This window comes from Pteronotus mesoamericanus, unplaced genomic scaffold, assembly GCF_021234165.1.
Source record: "Pteronotus mesoamericanus isolate MK-2021 breed Mesoamerican mustached bat unplaced genomic scaffold, CSHL_Meso_final contig_164, whole genome shotgun sequence".
NCBI classification, from domain to species: domain Eukaryota; kingdom Metazoa; phylum Chordata; class Mammalia; order Chiroptera; family Mormoopidae; genus Pteronotus; species Pteronotus mesoamericanus.
The window spans coordinates 9,200,793-9,219,621 of record NW_026555065.1 but is presented as its reverse complement, the minus strand read 5'-3'; the positions used below and the strand labels follow the sequence as shown (position 1 = coordinate 9,219,621).

General features: G+C 37.9%; 1 protein-coding gene across 2 annotated transcripts in view; it reads left to right on the top strand.

Moving 5' to 3' along the window:
- Positions 1–18,829, top strand: part of MINDY2 (MINDY lysine 48 deubiquitinase 2) — a 71,420-nt gene that overhangs the window by 50,716 nt on the left and 1,875 nt on the right. For both annotated transcript variants that reach the window (XM_054565357.1, XM_054565356.1), the window contains 2 exons: positions 15,763–15,936; positions 18,451–18,651. In XM_054565357.1, coding sequence (XP_054421332.1) covers positions 15,763–15,936; positions 18,451–18,651 — 375 coding nt within the window. The remainder of the gene's footprint in view (positions 1–15,762; positions 15,937–18,450; positions 18,652–18,829) is intronic.

The window sequence follows — 18,829 nt, the reverse complement described above, 5'->3', positions numbered from 1 at the left end:
GCTCTGATTGTGTCAATAATTAGCAAAAATGTTCAGTAGTACCTAGAGGATAACTTCAGTGCCTAGAGGATAACTATGCAAAGTGTTTTCTACTATTGCCCTCTGCCAACACCAGTTCAGGCATAATGGCCTGTTGACTCATTAATAATCCTCCATCCCCATATACACTTTATACTTTTACATTTCTGCACCTTACTGCCATTTATTACTCATTAATCCTTATTTAAAAAGATCCCACTCCTTTTTACCTATCCAAATTTCACCTTGTAAGGAGCATTTTGAATACCAACCCTTCAGTAAAGCTACTATTTTTCTTTTTACCCCAGGGGTTCTCAACCCAGTTTGCATGGTAGTACTACCAGGGGAGCTTTTAAAAAAATACCAATGCACAGCCCTGGCCAGTGTGACTCAGTTGATAGGTGTGTCATACTGTAACTGAAAGGTTGAGGGTTTGATTCCCTGTTAGGGCACACACCTAGGTAGCGGGTTCAATCCCCAGTCCAGATGTGTAGGATCCTTTATCCAGGTGCATGCAGGAGACAACCAGTCAATGCTTCTTTCTCACATTGATGTTTCTCTCTCCCTTCCTCTTTCTCTAAAAGCAATGAAATAATGTCCTCAGGTGAGGATTTAAAAAAAAAAAACTAATGCACAGAGTCCATCACCAACTAAAAGCAACATCCCTGGAGGTGGAACCTGGAGCATCTGTATTTTTTTAAATGCTCCCAGGTGGTTTTAATGTGAAGATAAGGGTAAGGCTGAGGATCATTCTTCTACCTGTCTTTCTCTAGCTGTTGTGGGTCATATCATCCTTACTTTGCCCTTATTGATGAGTTCCTAGTTACCAGTTTTCTTGGTAAATGTGTCTTATTTTTCTAAGTGAAAAATAAGCTTATTGAAATTAGGAATCAGGTCTTCATATTTCCTTCAACATTTTAATCAATAAATTGCACAAAATAGTGTAAAATAATTATTTGTTTGCTCACAAAAAATATTCTAAACCCTAGCTCTCTTACTCCTGTATTAGTTATAGAAAGTGTTCGTTTATATTGCTCCCACATTTGAGCTAGATGTGTGCTAGTTGTGGGCCCAGAGTCATACATACTCCTCAAAAATCTAAGGCCAAAAAACATCAGAATTAGAATTACCACTACATAATAAATACTGCTAAGTCATCTTGCTTTACCTGCTGTCTTCAGGTCTACACTTCATTCATTTAATAAATAACTGTTGAGCATGATTATGTCTGAGCACTCAGCTAATAAGTAGGACTGCCACTTAAGGCAGCTACGGTTGCTGCCATTTAAGGACCTCCTACTTTGGTAAGGGACCTGTGTTGAATAATTGCACAAATAGTTATTATTTCTATTGAGATACACTCTGGAAAGGGTAGTATACTGAGTGCTTTTATTAGGACTTATAACCTGGTTGAGGATGTCAGGAAAGACTTCTTTGAGAAGTAACATTTAAACTGAGGCCTGAACTTTTGTTGTTTTTATTAATGTGCTGTCATGGAGAATTTAGATATGGTTTTCTCATCTCAGTTGTAGTTTGGCTTTGATAACTCTCAATAAAAGAGGCTAGTTTCAGCTAACAAAAAAAAAAAAAATGAGACCTGGAAAAGGATCTTCTGGGAGTTTAATTAGTTAGCAAAATAAATAATATAAATAAAAATAATTAAGCAACATGTGTGCAGAGGCCCTGAGGAGGGAAAGAACTTAACTCCTTAAAGAATGAAAAGAAGGCCTGTGTGGCTGAAGCATAGAAAGTAAGAAGTATGAAATAAGACTGCAAAGATAGGCAGATACCTGATCTTGAGTTAAGACAAGAAAGTTTCTTGATGGCCCAGTGGTTCTTTTTGTTCTCTCTTTTTGGCTCAGTAGGAACGGATAGTTCAATAGGAAAACAAGGTCTCTGGCTTTTGTTGCTGATTATTATACCACCTCCCAAAACTGAGCTCTAGATGTTCTCTTTTCTGTTGAGGCCGTATCCCTAACCAGGAATCCTTTCCTAGTCAGCAAGTTTTCCCAGTGTTCCTGTGTAGTTGGGGCGGGAGTGCCCCTTCAGGAGCACTTTCTATCATATGTCTGTTTTTGGCCTAACTGTGTCTTTCTGTGAGATAATGATAGCTCAGAGTATGTGTGCACTCTGCTGTTTCTCTCTCCTTCTATTGGGCTGGCCAAAAAGTTCATTTGGTTTTTTTTCCCCACAGGATGGCTCTAGTAGCACTTAGTTGTCTTCAACTTCATTTAAAACAATTTCGGTAGATTGTATTGTGACAGCTGTCATATCAGCGTGCATTTTTTAAAAAACATTAAAATTGGTGAATTTTTGTGTAGTCATTTTAATATTGAAGATGGAATAAAATATGCAATATTTTCAGCATATTATGCTTTATTATTTCAAGAAAGGTTAAAAACACAACTGAAGTGCAAAAAAAAAAAAGATTTTTGTACTGTATGGAGAAGGTGCTGTGACTGATCAAACATGTCAAAAGTGTTTTTGCAAAGTTTTGTGCTGGAGATTTTTGGCTGGACAATGCTCCACGGTCATGTAGACCAAAGTTAATAGCGACCAAGTCAAGACATTAATTGAAAACGATCAATGTTCTGCCACACGGGAGATACCCAACATACTCAAAATATCCAGATCAGTAAAGTTATTGGTGAAAATGAAAAATGTGTCTTTTATTTTATGGAAAAAACCTTATATGGACTTTTTGGCTAACCCAGTAAGTTTTTCTTGGTAAACCTATTCTATAATTAAACAGTGTATCACTCACTAATGGTGTGTGTCTCCTTGCCCTGTGTACAACATGAAGGTGCTTTGGACTTTGAGGCAAGAGTAAATGGGGATTTAGTTAGGAGACTATTGCAGGAGACCAGGTAAGAGGTTATAGTGACTTGGGCTAGGATGGCAAAGAAATGCAGAGTAGACAGATTCCATAGACATTTAGGAGATATAACCAACCAGCTTTGGTAATTAAGATGTGAAAAATAAAAAATGATTTCTGGGTTCTGAGCATGAACAGCTGGTTGAATGGTTGTGCTCTATAATGAAACAGAGACCACTGGAAGATAAGAAAGATGCAGTCAGCCTTGAAACCAATATAGCTGCTTCTGAGGCATCACTTCAAGTGGAAATGGTGGGGAAATGGTTCAAAACAGGAATAATTTTTGTGTACAAATAGTAATTTAGTGATATAATGAGATTTACAACAAAAATATGGAATGAGAAGAAAAAAGAAGACCTAGGATAGAGATTTGAGGAGTGCCAATATTTAAGGATCAACTAGAGGAGGACGAGCTAGCAAAGGAAACTGAGAAAGAAAAGAATAAAAGGAGAATCTAAAAAATATAGTATCAATTTGAAGATGGCTGTAGAGTAGGTGGAAGTTACACTCACCTGCTCACCCCAAACTGGATTTACAGCTAAATTATAGAGCAATCAACCTGAATAACCAACTGGAGGCTAGCTGAACTGAAACATTATAACCAAGGATTTACAGAAGAAACCACAAAAAGACTGGTAAGAAGGATGGAAATGTGGAAAGGGTTATCCCCTGCACACAGGTGCAGCAGCTGAAAAACTGGAGGGATGTCATGGCTGCAAAACTCCTCTCCACCCCACTCAGGGATCCCAACCCAGAGCAACAGAGATGGAAAGAGGAGCCTATGTAGCATCTGGCAGAGGAAATAAGTGTGGATTCAGGCTGCATGGGAAATTCAGATGCTACCTTCCCAGGGGCAAGCATTCTTATTGTTATGGCACCAGATTGGGAGTACACTGCCTGGTCTCTGACTGCTGGCAAGGCCACTCTGCTATACTCAGGTCCTGCAATAGGGACCGCAGGCTGAACCCAGCAGTGACTTTTGAGGTCCTCTTTTTTCTGGGGAGGCTCTTGATGGGGACTTAGACAGTGACTAAACTGTGTGGCTTTGAAAAGAGCTGGTCTTCCACACCTCAAACACACAGCAGGCTACCCCCGCCCCTCACCTGTTGAATCACTGGACCAGCTCCATCTTGCTGAGATCAGCCACGCAGGAGGACCAGAGTGCCTCACAGAGCTGGGATTTTTGGATCATGTCTCCCCAGGAAGCTTTTGATTGAGAAGCAGACAGGCAAGAGCTGGGGTATATGGCTGCATCGTGGGTGGGGGACACTCCTATTTCCTGTGCAAGCTCAGCCTTCACTACCCCAGGATGAAGAGTAAGTGTCCCCGCCCCTACAGGATTGCAGGCACCAACCCCAAAGGGAGGCTGTTGGGATCACGCATGCCAAGTCTTGGATACCCTGGGCTCAGCTCCACGGCTGGAAAGGAAGAGAGGTTAAGAGCTGGGATGTTCAATTTCTAAGTCCCGTAGAGGCTATTGTTTGGGACCGGAATGAAGTGTTTAGCCCAAATGACACTGGGCCAATATCACACTCCAATTGGAGAACCTTTTGATTTGTCTTGAGCCCTGTTGTTTGCTCCTGCAGAGGAGATGGCTGACTGCACACAACCTGAACCTGCAGGATATCTCTCCTGGAGCACCTAGAGGTAGAGACTCTTACAGAGAATGAGTGGTTTGGCTCTTGAGTAGGGGCCACTTTCCCCTCACTGAGTGCCTGACCACATGACCCCCAACTAGGGGACCCATCAGCCCTGCCCTCCTGACTTCAGTTGCCCCATCTTACCAAGCTTGCAACCTGTGGAAAGGTCTGTGGGTTGTGGCCAGCCTAGATCCACTCTAGCTTCTTTTCGGAAAGTTCTGGAGGAAGCTTAGGCAACCTCAGGGAAAGGCAGACCTCGGGGATCCTTGGGCCTTTTATAGATCTGCCCCCAGCTCTAAGCTGGAGGAAGCTGACCCTTATACACAGATTGGCCCCTCCCAAGTACAGCCAGGCCCTGTAGACACAGCCAGTGAACAGTGTAGTAGCTCCAAACAGGTTGCCCAAGGCCAATAACACACAATGTCTGACATCAACGTTCACCTGAACCTCACCCAAGTGGACCCAGAACTAACATAACCAGTTGTGGGCTTCACAGCACACTAGAGTTTGACCCAACTAGCCACACAAGCAACACACCCAAAGGTGGATTGTGGCAGGCACCAGACCCTGCTGAAAACAATTTTGCCTCAGAGGGCAGCCCCTGCACAGTGTCTCATACATGGTGATTGAGGTTTACTGTTATAGTTAGCCACCCTGAAGGATTAACTTGACCCACAAAAGGACCAACAACATTCAAAACTCAACTACAACAGGAGGGTGCATGTAACCCACAAGAAACATTCCTGAAGCATAGAGCACAGATGAGCTAGAAGATTGTGCCACTAAGTCCAACAAGACACCTTCATCATAAAGCCATCATAACAAGTTTGAGAGTCACAACAGATCTACCTAACACACAGAAACAAATGGGGAGATAAATATGACCCAAATGAAAGAACAGGAGAACTCTCCAGAAAAAGAATTACGTGAAGTTGAAGCAACCAAGTGACCAGATGTGGAGTTTAAAACAATGGTTATAAGGATACTCAAGGACCTTAGGGGAAGAATGGATGATTTCTGTGAGAGCTTAAAGAGATAGTAAATGTTAAAAAGGGCATAGAAATCATTTAAAAAAAAAAGTCAGAAATGAAGAATACACTAGAAGGAATCAACAGCAGATTAGATGAAGAACAGGATCAGATCAGTGATTTAGAGGACAAGATAACAGTAAGCACCCAAACAGAGCATCAGAAAGAAAAGAGGCCCTAGCTGGTATCTCGGTTGGAGCATCGTCCTGTAACACTGAGAGGTTGTGGGTTTGATTCCTGGTCAGAGCACATGCCTGGGTTGAGGGTTCAGACCCTGGTTGGGGGTGTGTGAGAGGCAGCCAATCAATGCTTCTCTTTCACATTAGTGTTACTCTCCCTTTCCTTCTCTCCCTTTCTTATGCTGTTTCTAAAATCAGTGAGCATGTCCTCAGTTAAGGCTTAAAATGAGAGAGAGAGAGAGAGAGAGAGGGAGGGAGAGAGAGAGTTTTAAAAATAAGGACAGTTAAGGGACCCCAGGGAAAACATTAAGGGTAACAACATCCACATCATAGGGGTACCAGAAGGAAAAGAGAGTGAGCAAGGGATAGAGACCCTGTTTGAGGAAATAATGGCTGAAAAAATAAACCATTAAAAAAAATACAGAACATTAAGGGAAAAAAAAAAGAAAAAAGGAATAATGGCTGAAAAGTTCCCAAGCCTAGAGAAGGAAAAAGTCACACAAGTTCAGGAAACACAGAGATGCAATAAAGAAGAACAAAAAGAGTCCTGCACCAAGACACGTGATAATTAAAATTCCAAAGGTTAAAGACAAAGCAACTTAAAACAGCAAGGGAGGAATAGTTACCTACAAAGCAGCTCCCATAAGGCTGTCTCCTGATTTCTCAACAGACACTGCAGACCAGAACGGGTTGGGAAGAAGCATACAAAGCAATGAAAAACATGAACCTATAGCCAAGATGAAGCTATTCAATGAGGCTATCATTTAAAATGTAAAATTGAAGACAAAGAGCTTCTTAGACCAAAAACAAAACAAAAAACCCTAAGGAGGTTATTACCCTCAAGGCAGTATTGCAAGAATGTTACAGGCCCTGCTTTAAGAAAAAGAAATAGAAAGAGGAACATAAGTATAAATAATAAAATAGCAATAAATAAGTACCTATCAATAATAACCTTACATGTAAACAGATTAAATGCTCCAATCAAAAGACATAGTGTAGCTGAATGAATAAGAAAACATGACCCATATGCAAGGTCTGTCCAGAAAATGTCCAGCCATTATTAATAGAATGGTATGCATGACATCCATGTAACCTGGCAGCCAAGGAAGTGGACTGGAATGCCCATGCATGAATAATGACAACTACTTCACTATATTACTCAGGGCAGTAGACGCCTTTGAGTGAGCATGTGTACTGTGTGGCTGTCACATTCAAAATGAGCAAGTAGAGCAATGAATCTGCATCAGATTTTCAATTAAACTTGAACATTTCTCCGTGGAAACTCTGTGGATGATTAAGAAGGCTTTTGAGGATGATGCAGTGAGTGCAGCACAAATAAAAGTGTGGCGCAAATTCTTCATAGATGGTTGAGAATCTGTTGAAAGTGATCCATGTTCTGGAAAGCAGAACACAGGAAAAGTTAAGGGACATCTGGGGCAATAAGCAGAACACCTGAGAATGTTGAACCTGTATGGGCTGAAATCACAAAGATCAGCAACTAACAGACAGTACTAGAACTAGAAGCTTACCTGGGGTTCCAAAAACTACTGTGCCTGAGATTTTGACCAAAGATCTTGGCATGAAGCATGTTGTGGTAAAATTCATTCTGTGGCTTCTACTACCATAGCAGAAGGAACATCATGCTTCAGTTGCTAATGATGTGATTGAAACTGCTACCAGTGAACCTCAAGAAGGTCATAATGGGAGATGGATCATGTGTCTATGGCTATGATTATAATCCGAAAATGAAGACCCAATTGTCCCGATGGAAGTTGCCTGGTTTTCCACACCTGAAGAAGGTGCATCAAGTTCAAGACCATGTTAACTGTGTTTTTTGATTAGGAAGGTGTCATCCATCACATATATGTCCTTCCAGGACAAATAATTAATAAGGAGTATTACCTCAGTGTTCTTTGTTGATTGAGAGATGCAGTACAATGAAAGTGGCTGCAGCTATGGGTAGCTGGTGATTGGCAACTTCATCACGACTATGCACCCACTCATGCATCATGTCTCCTGCAGAGTTTTTGACACCATGCAACTTCTGGCTTTTCCCAAAACTAAAATCACCTTTGAAAGGGAGGAGATTTCAGACTGTCAGTGAAATTCAGGAAAATGCAACATGGCAGCTGATGAAGATTGGGAGAACTGTGTGAAGTCCCATGGTGCCTACTTTGAAAGGGACTGAGGCGTCATTGTCCTATGTACAGTGTTTCTTTTTACCTTGTATCGTCAATAAATGTCTCTGTTTTTCATATTACATGGCCAGATACCTTCTGGACAGACCTCGTATATGCTATCTACAGTAGACCCACCTCAGAACAAAAGATACACATAGACTGAAAGTGAAAGGATGGAAAAAATATTCCATGCAAATAGAAATTAAAAAAAAGCTGGGTTAGCAATACTTTTATCTCACAAAATAGACTTCAAAGTAAAGGCCAAAAAAAAGAGACTACATAATACTAAAGGGATTGATCCAACAAGAGGATATAACCCTTGTAAACAATTTATGCACGCAACATAGGAACACCTAAATACATAAAGAAAATCTTGGTGGACATTAAGGTAGAGGTTGACAGCAATACAGTTATGGTAGGGGATTTTAACACCTCACTATCATCAATGGATAGATCTTATAGACAGAAATCAACAAGGCAACAGTGACCTTAAATGACACACTGTCTTGGAGGATTTAATTGATATTTACAGAACATTTCGTTCCAAAGCAGCAGAATATACATTCTTCTCAAGTGCACATGGAATATTCTCAAAGGTAGATCACATGTTAGATTACAAAATGAGTCTTAACAAATTGAAGAAGACTGAAATCATACCAAGCATCTTCTCTGACCACAATGGTATGAAACTAGAAATCAACTACAGTTAAAAAACTGAAAAACATTCAAACTTGGAACCTAAATAGCATGTTATTGGACAGTGAATGGGTTAACAATGAGATCAAAGAAGAAGTCAAAAATTACCTGGAAACAAATGAAAATGAACACATAAGAAACCAGCAAAAGTTGGGTGGGATAGGGTCTCAGGGAACCACCAGGGTGGGGCAAACAGTGTCAGCCAGGTTGATAGAGTCTCAGATATAGTGCCCAACCGCTGGCTTCTCCTCCCACAGAGCTCTGTGGCTCTGTGGCTCTGTGGTTCTGTGGGAGGAGGTCTCAGAAAATGAACAATGGCCTCTGCCAGCACTTTGCCTGAAGAAAGCTGCCCCTCAGCACTTATCCTGATGCTGGACAATTCAGTTCCTCTTTATATGTCTCTGATGCCTTTCAGTGAGCTGCCTCTGTGCTGGAGCTCAGAGGGAGTGAGTCCCAGTAAGTATGCATGGGCCTTTTAAGACAAACTGCCTTGGACTCCTGAAATTTCTGCCTTCCACAGCCTCAATCCTGCTGGTTTTAACAGCCAGAAGTTATGGAGACTTATCTTCCTGGGACTAGAATCCTGGGCTGGGTGGCCTGGTGTGAGGCTGGGACCCCTCACTCCTGAGATATCCCTTCTAATTTTCATGTGCCAATCATGGTTGTGGGACCAGCCCATTCTGCATCTCTGCCCCTCCTACCAGCTTCAATGTGGTTTCTTTTTTAATTCCGTAGTTGTAGGACTTCCATTCAGCTTGATTTCTGGCAGTTTTGAATAATGGTATTTCTAGTTTAGTTGTAATTTTGATGTGGTTGTGCAAGGAGGTGAGCTGTTTACTTTTGCCACCATCTTGACCAAAAGTCCAACAATTTTGACATACACTGTTTTTCTCTTTTTTGCCTATACTTCAACATGCATCTCTGAACAAGAATATTTTCTCTTTCAAATAAATCACAGTACCATTGTTGCTTCTACCAAAATTAACTATAATTTTTAATATCATCTAACACCCAGTCCATATTCAGATTTCCCGTTTCTCTCCAAGTAGTTTTATGGTTTGTTTTTTCAAACCAGGTTCTAATCAAAGACAATGCATTACATTTTGTGAAGTAACTATTTTAATATGCAAATCTTGTGTTTTCCATGGATCTCATGAGGCTTTGGGCTATTTATTTATGTTCCATTATAATCTTCTCCATTCTATATTCCTTCATTCCCCTTGAACTGTAATTCCAATCTAAGGATCTTTATATAAGACACTCTATTACTTGTGGCTGAGTATGCAGTGCGTACATTGTTTACTAGTGTCAGAGACACTTTTCCTCTTCATTGATCCAGTGACTGATTAACTGGATTTACAATAGAATTTACAACACTTCTTTGGCGCTTGCTGTAGAGCTAGAGGCCCCGAAGGAATACTTAATAAAATTTAGGAAGGAATTCCTGCAAAATGGTATCTTAATAAGGAGATCGGATGGGAGATTGTTCCCTTGTTCTGTTAAACTTGTTAAGCATTAAAACTATTATTCTCTACCACTAATTTCTGGGTTGTTAGAATTTTTGTATTTCTTTATCAACTTGAGTGCCAGGGAATCTGGTGATCCAATAGTGATACAAGTAAGGAAAAAATTAGAAAGCTGCTTTTTCAAATAAGACAAGGCTACATTAATACTATAGTAGATCTTCATAATGCCTTTTAACATTTCACTTTTGAAGAACTGATAGATTTTAGGGCCACTTTATGCATTCATCCTTAATGATCACTTCCTGTCTGTCTGTCCCAGTGAACCCTTGGAACACTTATGGCATAAACACAGTTCATCCCACAGAACTGAGATATACTTTCAAAACCAAAAAAAATTTAGTATCTGTATAGAATTCTTTCTATTACAGGTAAGTGGTGTCTGTAACTAGGAACCTATAATAATAATAAACTGGCAATCAGTCATAAATACCTACAAATTTATTATTTTATTATTGCAGCTTATTTTTTATTAGAATTTGCAGAAATGATCTTTATGCTTTCTGGTACCCATAGTATATCATTTGCCATTATCATCTCAGGACCAAGACCAACAAGGAAGAATTTCATGTTGGCAGCACAAAAAGGATTACCTGGGAAAGGTCATCTCCAGCACCTTTTCTTGGTTGTATCGGTTTTCTTAGGAATTTACTAAACTCTACCTGTGTGTGAAAACTTTTGTCATCTGAAGTCTTTTGGATGTATGAGCTGTGGATTTTTGTTTGACCAAAGGGGAGGTATATGTGTGTTATAACATTCTCCAGTACTATATTTTCATTCTAACTCCTGTCTATAGATGCTGGATAGAGACAAGACAAATTCTCTTTTAGATTAGACTTTTTGGTGACCGTCTATACACCAAAACATTGGAGAGTATAGATATTTCTAAAATTCTTTCCTGGACAGAGTATTCTCTGTTTATTAACTTTACCATTCCATCCCCATAGACTTTTTTTTTCCCCTGTGGACTTTTTTTTGGGCTTTCTGCCATGTCAGAGTCCCAGTGGATATGTTAATCAAATTGACTCCCCTCCCCCCCGCCACAACCCCCTATAGAATGTCTGACAATCAACCTCACATTTTCCAACTATCTAACATAAGACCTTTGGTTTTGATTGCACAGTTTCTCATGACATTTTCTCTGACCACAGATACTTTAATTTCCTTTTGTTGAAAAGTCCTCTTTTGGTTTTTAAATTTTATTTATTTATTTTTAGAGAGAGGGGAAGGGAGGGAGAGAGGGAAATATCAATGTGTGGTTGCCTCTTGTGTGCCCCCTTCTGGGCACCTGACCCGCAGCTTAGGCATGTGCCCTGACTAGGAAATGAACCAGCAGCCCTTTGGTTCTCAGGCCAGCACTCAGTCCACTGAGCCACACCAGCCAGGGCTGAAAAGACCTCTTATCATTCCTAGCTTTGTGGTTTAGTATCCCAAAACCCTGAACAGGTACATGCTGTTATTTCTTCCGTTATTGGAAAGTAATCAAGCCTGGCTCCTGTGGTTATTAGTTGTAATAGCACTCTCTTTGAATCCTTGACTAAACTGTTCATCCCTCATCTGTCCTTTGGCAGAAAATACATATATCCCCAATGCCTGCTGTCACTTATATTACTGTGCTCCACATACTTCCACCTAATCTTGTACAATTAAATTGGACAGATCATCATATAAATATAAAATTCTATATCCAAGATCTGTTATTCTGTTTTATTTTTATGATCCACCTCCACTTCTCCAGTACCTTCTGTTTACTCTCAAGTAAGATAAACCACTGATTCCTTGGCCCTTGTCTAGATCCCCTAGCTTCTAGGTCTTTGGTTTATGTAATGACATATGCATAGCTCTTTCTCTATCATGACTCCCTGTTGATCATCCCTTTTCCACATCATCTTTATATCCATGTCATTACTGTTTTCTCTACCTCTTGGTTTCAAATTACTGATTTCTCTCTGGAGTCTATTCAAAACCAAGGTTTTGAGGTTGGCTTTTGTTTGCTTTTTTATTTTATATTTAGGGATTATAAGTAAAGAGTGGTTTAGGAGAGACAGTTCTAGATACATACTAAAGCAGTGATAAGGAAATGAATTTGTTTATTCTCTTTTCTCTTTGACTAAGACTATAGTGGGATTTTTTTTTTCACAGAAGGCTACATTTAAGTAAAAATTCATTTAATTTAGTTATTTTAATTTTTTTAATGACTTTTTTTTTTTTTTTTTTTTGAGAGAGAGAGGGTAAGGGAGGGAGAAAGAGGGAGAGAAACATCGATGTATGAGAGAAACATCTATCAGTTGCCTCTCCCACATGCCCCAACTAGTCCTCAACCCAGGCATGTGCCCTGACTGGGAATCAAACTGGGTAACCTCTTGTTCTTTGTGGGGTGACATTCAACCATCTGAGCAATGTCAGCCAGGGCTTAATTTAGTTATTTTTAAAAGGTGGTTGATGCATCAAATATTGTCACTTCCTTTTAAATTTTCTTTTGAAATACGGGCAGGGGGTAGAGAGACGTGGAAACAGAGTAAGGAAAGTGACAAATTCCATAGTACAGGCAGAGAGATTTTTCTTTTTCTCTTAAATGGGAGAAGGAGACAGATACAGAAACTGAGTTAAATAAGTGATAATCATGAATATAATATCTCATATTCATTAAGCACCATGTGCCTTGCATTGTGCTAAGCACTCTGTATTCATTATCTCATTTAATACTCACAACTGTGAGTATTATTACTCCCTTACTACTTTACAGCTGAGAGAACAGGTTTAAAGGCCCTAAGATACTTGCCCAAGACCACTCAGCTTGTAAAAATGGCAATCTGACTTCAAGTCCACATTCTCAGCAGCTCTCCCTCTCTGGGTAGGCCTATTTGTGGATGAAATTTATGTTTGTTAAGTAGGAATTAAGTTCATCTTTCAAAATACAAAGTAACCTAGAAATTTTCAGATCTGTCTGTATATCACTTCATAAGAAAACTAAAAGTCAAAGATATTAAGTAATTCAAATCCAAGCTAGCTAACCAAAAATAATCAGGTAGTGCTTTCCTCTGTATTTTAAAGGCTGGAATTACTTATTTTTTTTTAATTACATTTGCCAAGTTTTATTTTATCAATTTACAAATTGTAATGATATTGTCACTATGTTATTCATACTCTATATAGAACTAATTTATCAAGATATTACCAGTTTTCTTTTTTTACTCAGTTGCCTCATTTAAAAAGTTATAAAATTTTTATATGATTTTTAAATTGTCATTTTTGTCATTTTTATATAATTCATACATTTTATACATAAATAATTTAAGAATTTAATACATGAATTCTGTATTAGTCATTTTTTATGAAATTAGTATTTTAGAGACTGGTGAGTGAGATTATAGAAGGAAGAGTAGGGCTTAGAAAAGAGAGCTTTAACTAGATAGTGTAGCAAAAGTGATGGGGTATGAAAGGAGAAAATATTCTTGGTAGTAATTTAACTGTAGACTCTCAGGAAAAGTGAGCCAAAAGGTGTTCAGAATTAAACAAATAAATGCTTTGCTGTTCTATACTGCAGTTATGTAAAAGACTATTGAGTAATAATCAGTACTGCTGACAGTGGACCAGTTACAGATTTTTTTGATAAGTGTCAAGATCTAAAAGAGGGAGAAATTGAGGCTGATGGTCCTTGAGAAGACAAGTCAGTTATACTAGGAATGGAGTACCTTTTTAGATAAAACATATAAGTATTCATATGCTCTGGATGATAATAGCTATAATAGAAACCATTGTAGAAATTACCCCTCCTAAAGTATCACCTGGAGAAAAATTATTGATAAGATTGTGGTTCTTCCCCAAGCACACAGCCAATCTAATATGTGATTTACATAAAATAAATTATAAAGCTTAGATATGATATAATGGTATGTTGAAATGTGTTGTGGTAAGTGTAAACAGAAGGGTCAGATCTATTCAGTAGAAAATTTGCTGGAAAGAACTTTTATTTTTTTCTCTTAAATTATTCTAGGACAAGGTAGACTCTAACTGGGTATTAAAAATGTTACAATAGCTAATGAGGACCATGACTCTGGCTCTCAAGGAGCTTAAAATGTATTGAGGGATGATTAAGTAAACAGACAATTACAATTCAATGTATAAAGTGCTAATGTTAGTCTAAGGTGGGATTATTACCTTCTATGATGTGAATCCTCAAGCACCTCGCATAGTGCTGAGCATATGATAGGCATTTGATTATTTGATGAATTGAAACATACCTGATTTTTAAAAAAAGAGTTAACCTGGACTTAATTTTTGCTTAAAATAATGTCCTTAAACTTCATATCAAAATATTTTTCTTTATGAGCCATGCTATTATAACAATTTCAGTGACTATATAAATTAGTCAGTATATACAGCTAACTCTTGAATGTAACTGGTGGTAAACAATAGGAAAAACTTTGTACATTAGGAAGAGCCATGTCCTTCAGTGCACCCATAATAAATGTTCAAAAATAATTACTTTTTTTAATCCAGATTTTTTAAAAATATTTTATTTATTTATTTTTAGAAAGAGGGGAAGGGAGGGAGAGACACACCAATAGGTTGCCCCTTGTACGCCCCCAACTGGGGACCTGGCCCACAACCAAGGCATGTGCCCTGACTAGGAATCAAACCAGTAACCTTTTGGTTCGCAGGCTGGTGCTCAATCCACTGAGCCACATCAGCCAGAGCTAATTACTTACTTTTTAAAGCTTCACAATTCAGTAATTTCTCTACCTACATCATCAAATTCCTTTAAAGGAATTTCTTATTCTAATTATTAAGATTAACTGATGATAAGAGGGGACATGAAAAGTATGATTTTTGTGCAATAATAAACACTGTATTAACCCATGGGAACTCTGAACAAGTAAATGAAAGTCACATCCTTGGCAAATGTGAAGAAAAATGACTTATAATTCTAATGTGATATATTAGGGACACTTTACACCTGATTGGAGTTAGAACTAAAGCATATGAAAAATTAGAGATCAATACCAAACTCTTTGGTAGTGACTAAAGGCCAGAAATACAGAGATTAAAACATATAGTCTGGGGAATAAGTCAGGAAAACGTAATCACAGTATAGCGTGATTCAGTGCTACAATAGAAATACATACAAGGTACTGTTGGTTTATGAAGGAAGAGTGACTAATGGTACAGAAAAAGGAAAAATTAGTATGAATTGGATTAGTCATATAGGCTTATAACTATAGGCAATGTGATATTATTTTAGTATGACTATGTTTTATTTGTTACCTGATATATTCTTTAGGAATTTATATAGTACTTTTCTATTTTGTGAAATGAGATTATAACCCCCCAAAGGCCTATAAGTCATTTAGTTGTTGAGCATGACAATAGCTCCTGAAATTACAGTATAATTTCTCATTATACTGTAGTGTACCAATTATAAACTATATTCAAAACCAGGTAGATTTAATGCAGTGAGCAAATAGATATCTACTTGGTCTACTATTTATTATGTTGTGCAGATCTAACTAGTAGAAATAATTAATATGCTTTAAACATACAGATTATAAAATTTCTCTTAAATATTAATTAGTTTTAATTAACTTAACAGTCCTTTTTCTTTTGTTATTTTTTTATTAAGGGTCTACTGTATTTACTAGTAACAGACCAGGGGTTTCTTACTGAAGAAAAAGTTGTTTGGGAGAGCTTACACAATGTTGATGGTGATGGAAATTTCTGTGACTCAGAATTTCATCTGCGGCCGCCTTCAGATCCTGAAACTGTGTACAGAGGACAGCAAGATCAAATAGACCAGGTAAATGTGTTTTGTCTTCTTTATTTTGTTTCAAATGCTCATTCCTTTTCAAATATGAATTTAGCTATCCAAAACTTTTGAACTATAGATTTATTCATTAATATACTTGTGAAATTTTCCTGACACTTCCTAAATAGGTAAGTCATCATTCTATATGTTTATTAATTATACGCTTTGGTTCAGAAGATCACATCATAGAGAACTGTGAAGGTCATGGTAAGGAGTTTGAATTTTAATTCAACTGTAGTAGAGAAGATAGTCCAAATATGCCACGTGGAAGTGACATGATCTACTTCACCTTTTTTAAAAAAATATTTTTTATTTACTTATTTTTAGAGAAAGGGAAGGCGGGGAGAAAGAGAAGGAGAGAAACATCCATCAGTTGCCTCTCGCACACACCCAACTGGGGACCTGGCCTGCAGCCTAGGCAAGTGCCCTGACCAGGAATCAAAATAGTGACCCTTTAGCCTGTGGGATGACGCCCAACTCACTGAGCCACACCAGTCGGGGCTAGTTCACCTTTTTAAAGGTTGCTAGGTGGCCCTGGCTGTGTGGCTCAGTTGATTGGAGCATCGAGCATGTGCAGAAGGTGGCCAATCAATGTTTCTCTCTCACATTGATGTTTCTCTCTGTCTCCTACTTCTCTCTTTGGGATCAGTGGGCATGTCCTTGGGTGAGGATAATAAATAAATAAGTAAATAGTTGCTAGATGGAGACTATAGAGGAAGGACACAGGTATAAGTAGAGATTAGTAATCCAAGTAAGAGGGGATGATGCTTACTTAGCCTTGGTTGGTAGAGATAAAAAGAAGAGTGCCTATTTGGGATATATTTTGGCTAATTAGAAAATGTAGAAAAGGGGAGTGTTGAAGACAGCATGCACTAGGTAAAGTGTAGATGGGTATTCTAAGCCTTAGAGTCCAAGTTAAGGAAGAGTAGACTATTGAGTAGATTATCCAGTTAGAACTGAGACAGATAAGACTTTTCCCTGCAACAGGTAAGTAGCTTGCTGCCACAATATTTACTACTAAAGTATAACAGTGATGTGACTTCTCCAACTGAGGCTGAAATATGTTAAATGGTTAACATATGTTTTGCTGATAACAATTTAAGTGCATAGAGACTGGTTTAATTTAGCCAATATTCATTGAGCAGTATATTCCTGGCACTGTAACTACATCCTGGGGACACAAAGATAAATCATTCGATTTTGCCCTCAAAGATTATGCAGTTCTAGCAGGGGAAGTAGTTATTTGACCAACTAAAACTATGTGTTGTTATATAATGGCAATTTGAATAGCAAAGTATGAATGCACAAAAGAATACTTGATTCAAACAAATGTCAATATTTCTAGGACTTTTGGCTTTCCTTTGACAGTCACAATAATAGACATACTCATTTTGTTTCAGAAGCTGTATAGGGGCATTGTTTTTTAAATATTACTAAAGAGAAATATACATGATTTTTCTAATCATTATATGTGCAAAATATTGGAGCAGAAAGAATGAAGGTAAAGCAATAGATTACCACAGGAGATCCAGTTGTAAGGTATTGAGATTTTACACACACACACACATGAATGCAGTAGCCAGGAAGGAGTGGATTTAAGACCATGGGACTTGGCAAAGAGCAGAGTTTCAAGAATTAAGGAAAAAGTTTGAAGGATAATTTCTTGATATCAGTAAGATGGTCATGCTAGATAGATAGTACAAGGATTTCACAAGCAACATATCCTATGCAGTTTTTAAATTTCTTTAATTTTGGGGAGGTGCACAGAATAGTCCAGTTTCATTCAGCAGTTACTGTTAATGAAAGTGGGTGCTAAGTTGGATAATATAACTTTTGATCAAAGAGGCATCGCTTTTTCTCACAAGAAATTATCTGCATGGGTATGTGTGAGAGAGAAGTAATGGTTAAGTAATTGAATATGACTGTATGGTGGACAACTCTGTTGACTTTAAAAATCATGTTTTGGAAGAATTTTAATAATTTTGGGAAATTCTTATACTTTTTTTTAAGCAGAAGATTTTTATTACATTAAATGGAAAAGAAAACATGGTAATTTTAGGGATTGGGAAATGTGTTTGAGTTTGTATATGAATGTGGAAAAACTGGGTGGATATATATTAACTATTAAAAGTTATCTCTGTGTAATAATACAGTAGTTTTGACTGTATTATTTATACTTTCATATTTTGTACTGATTTTCTACAGATGTGTTTTCTTTTGTAAACAGGGGAAATGTTTTTAAAACTTTCTCGAATGTCTTATATACTGTTTCAAGAAAGAATTTCAAATGAATTCCAAAAAATATTTAGAACAATGGCACAGCATCACTGAACTAAGTTTACATTCCCAGACAGAAACACTTAGATAACTTTGGTTTTTACATTTAAACTCTGATATGTTTTTTAAAAGGCATTCTCATTTTGTAGATGTAACCTCTATATTTGCACTCATTAGTACTTGGGTAAAGTCTCATAGCTAAAGATGGTTATACTTTTCATTTCTTAGGACTACCTTATGGCATTATCTTTACAACAAGAACAGCAGAACCAAGAGATCAACTGGGAACAAATACCTGAAGGAATCAGTGATTTGGAACTGGCAAAGAAACTCCAAGAAGAAGAGGATAGACGGGCTTCTCAATATTATCAGGAACAGGAACAAGCAGCAGCTGCTGCTGCTTCTGCTTCCGCTTCCACACAGGCTCAGGTAAAACTAGTGTTCTTATTCTTGAACATAATGATCACTGTCACTAGAGACATTCGTGCTGAGATAAAGTTTTTTAATTAGGTATTGACTCTTCAATTATGTTAGCATTTTAGCAGCCATTAGGTTTTATAACATTATCCTATTTTTGTGATTATATTAATATTTTTCTCATTTAGAG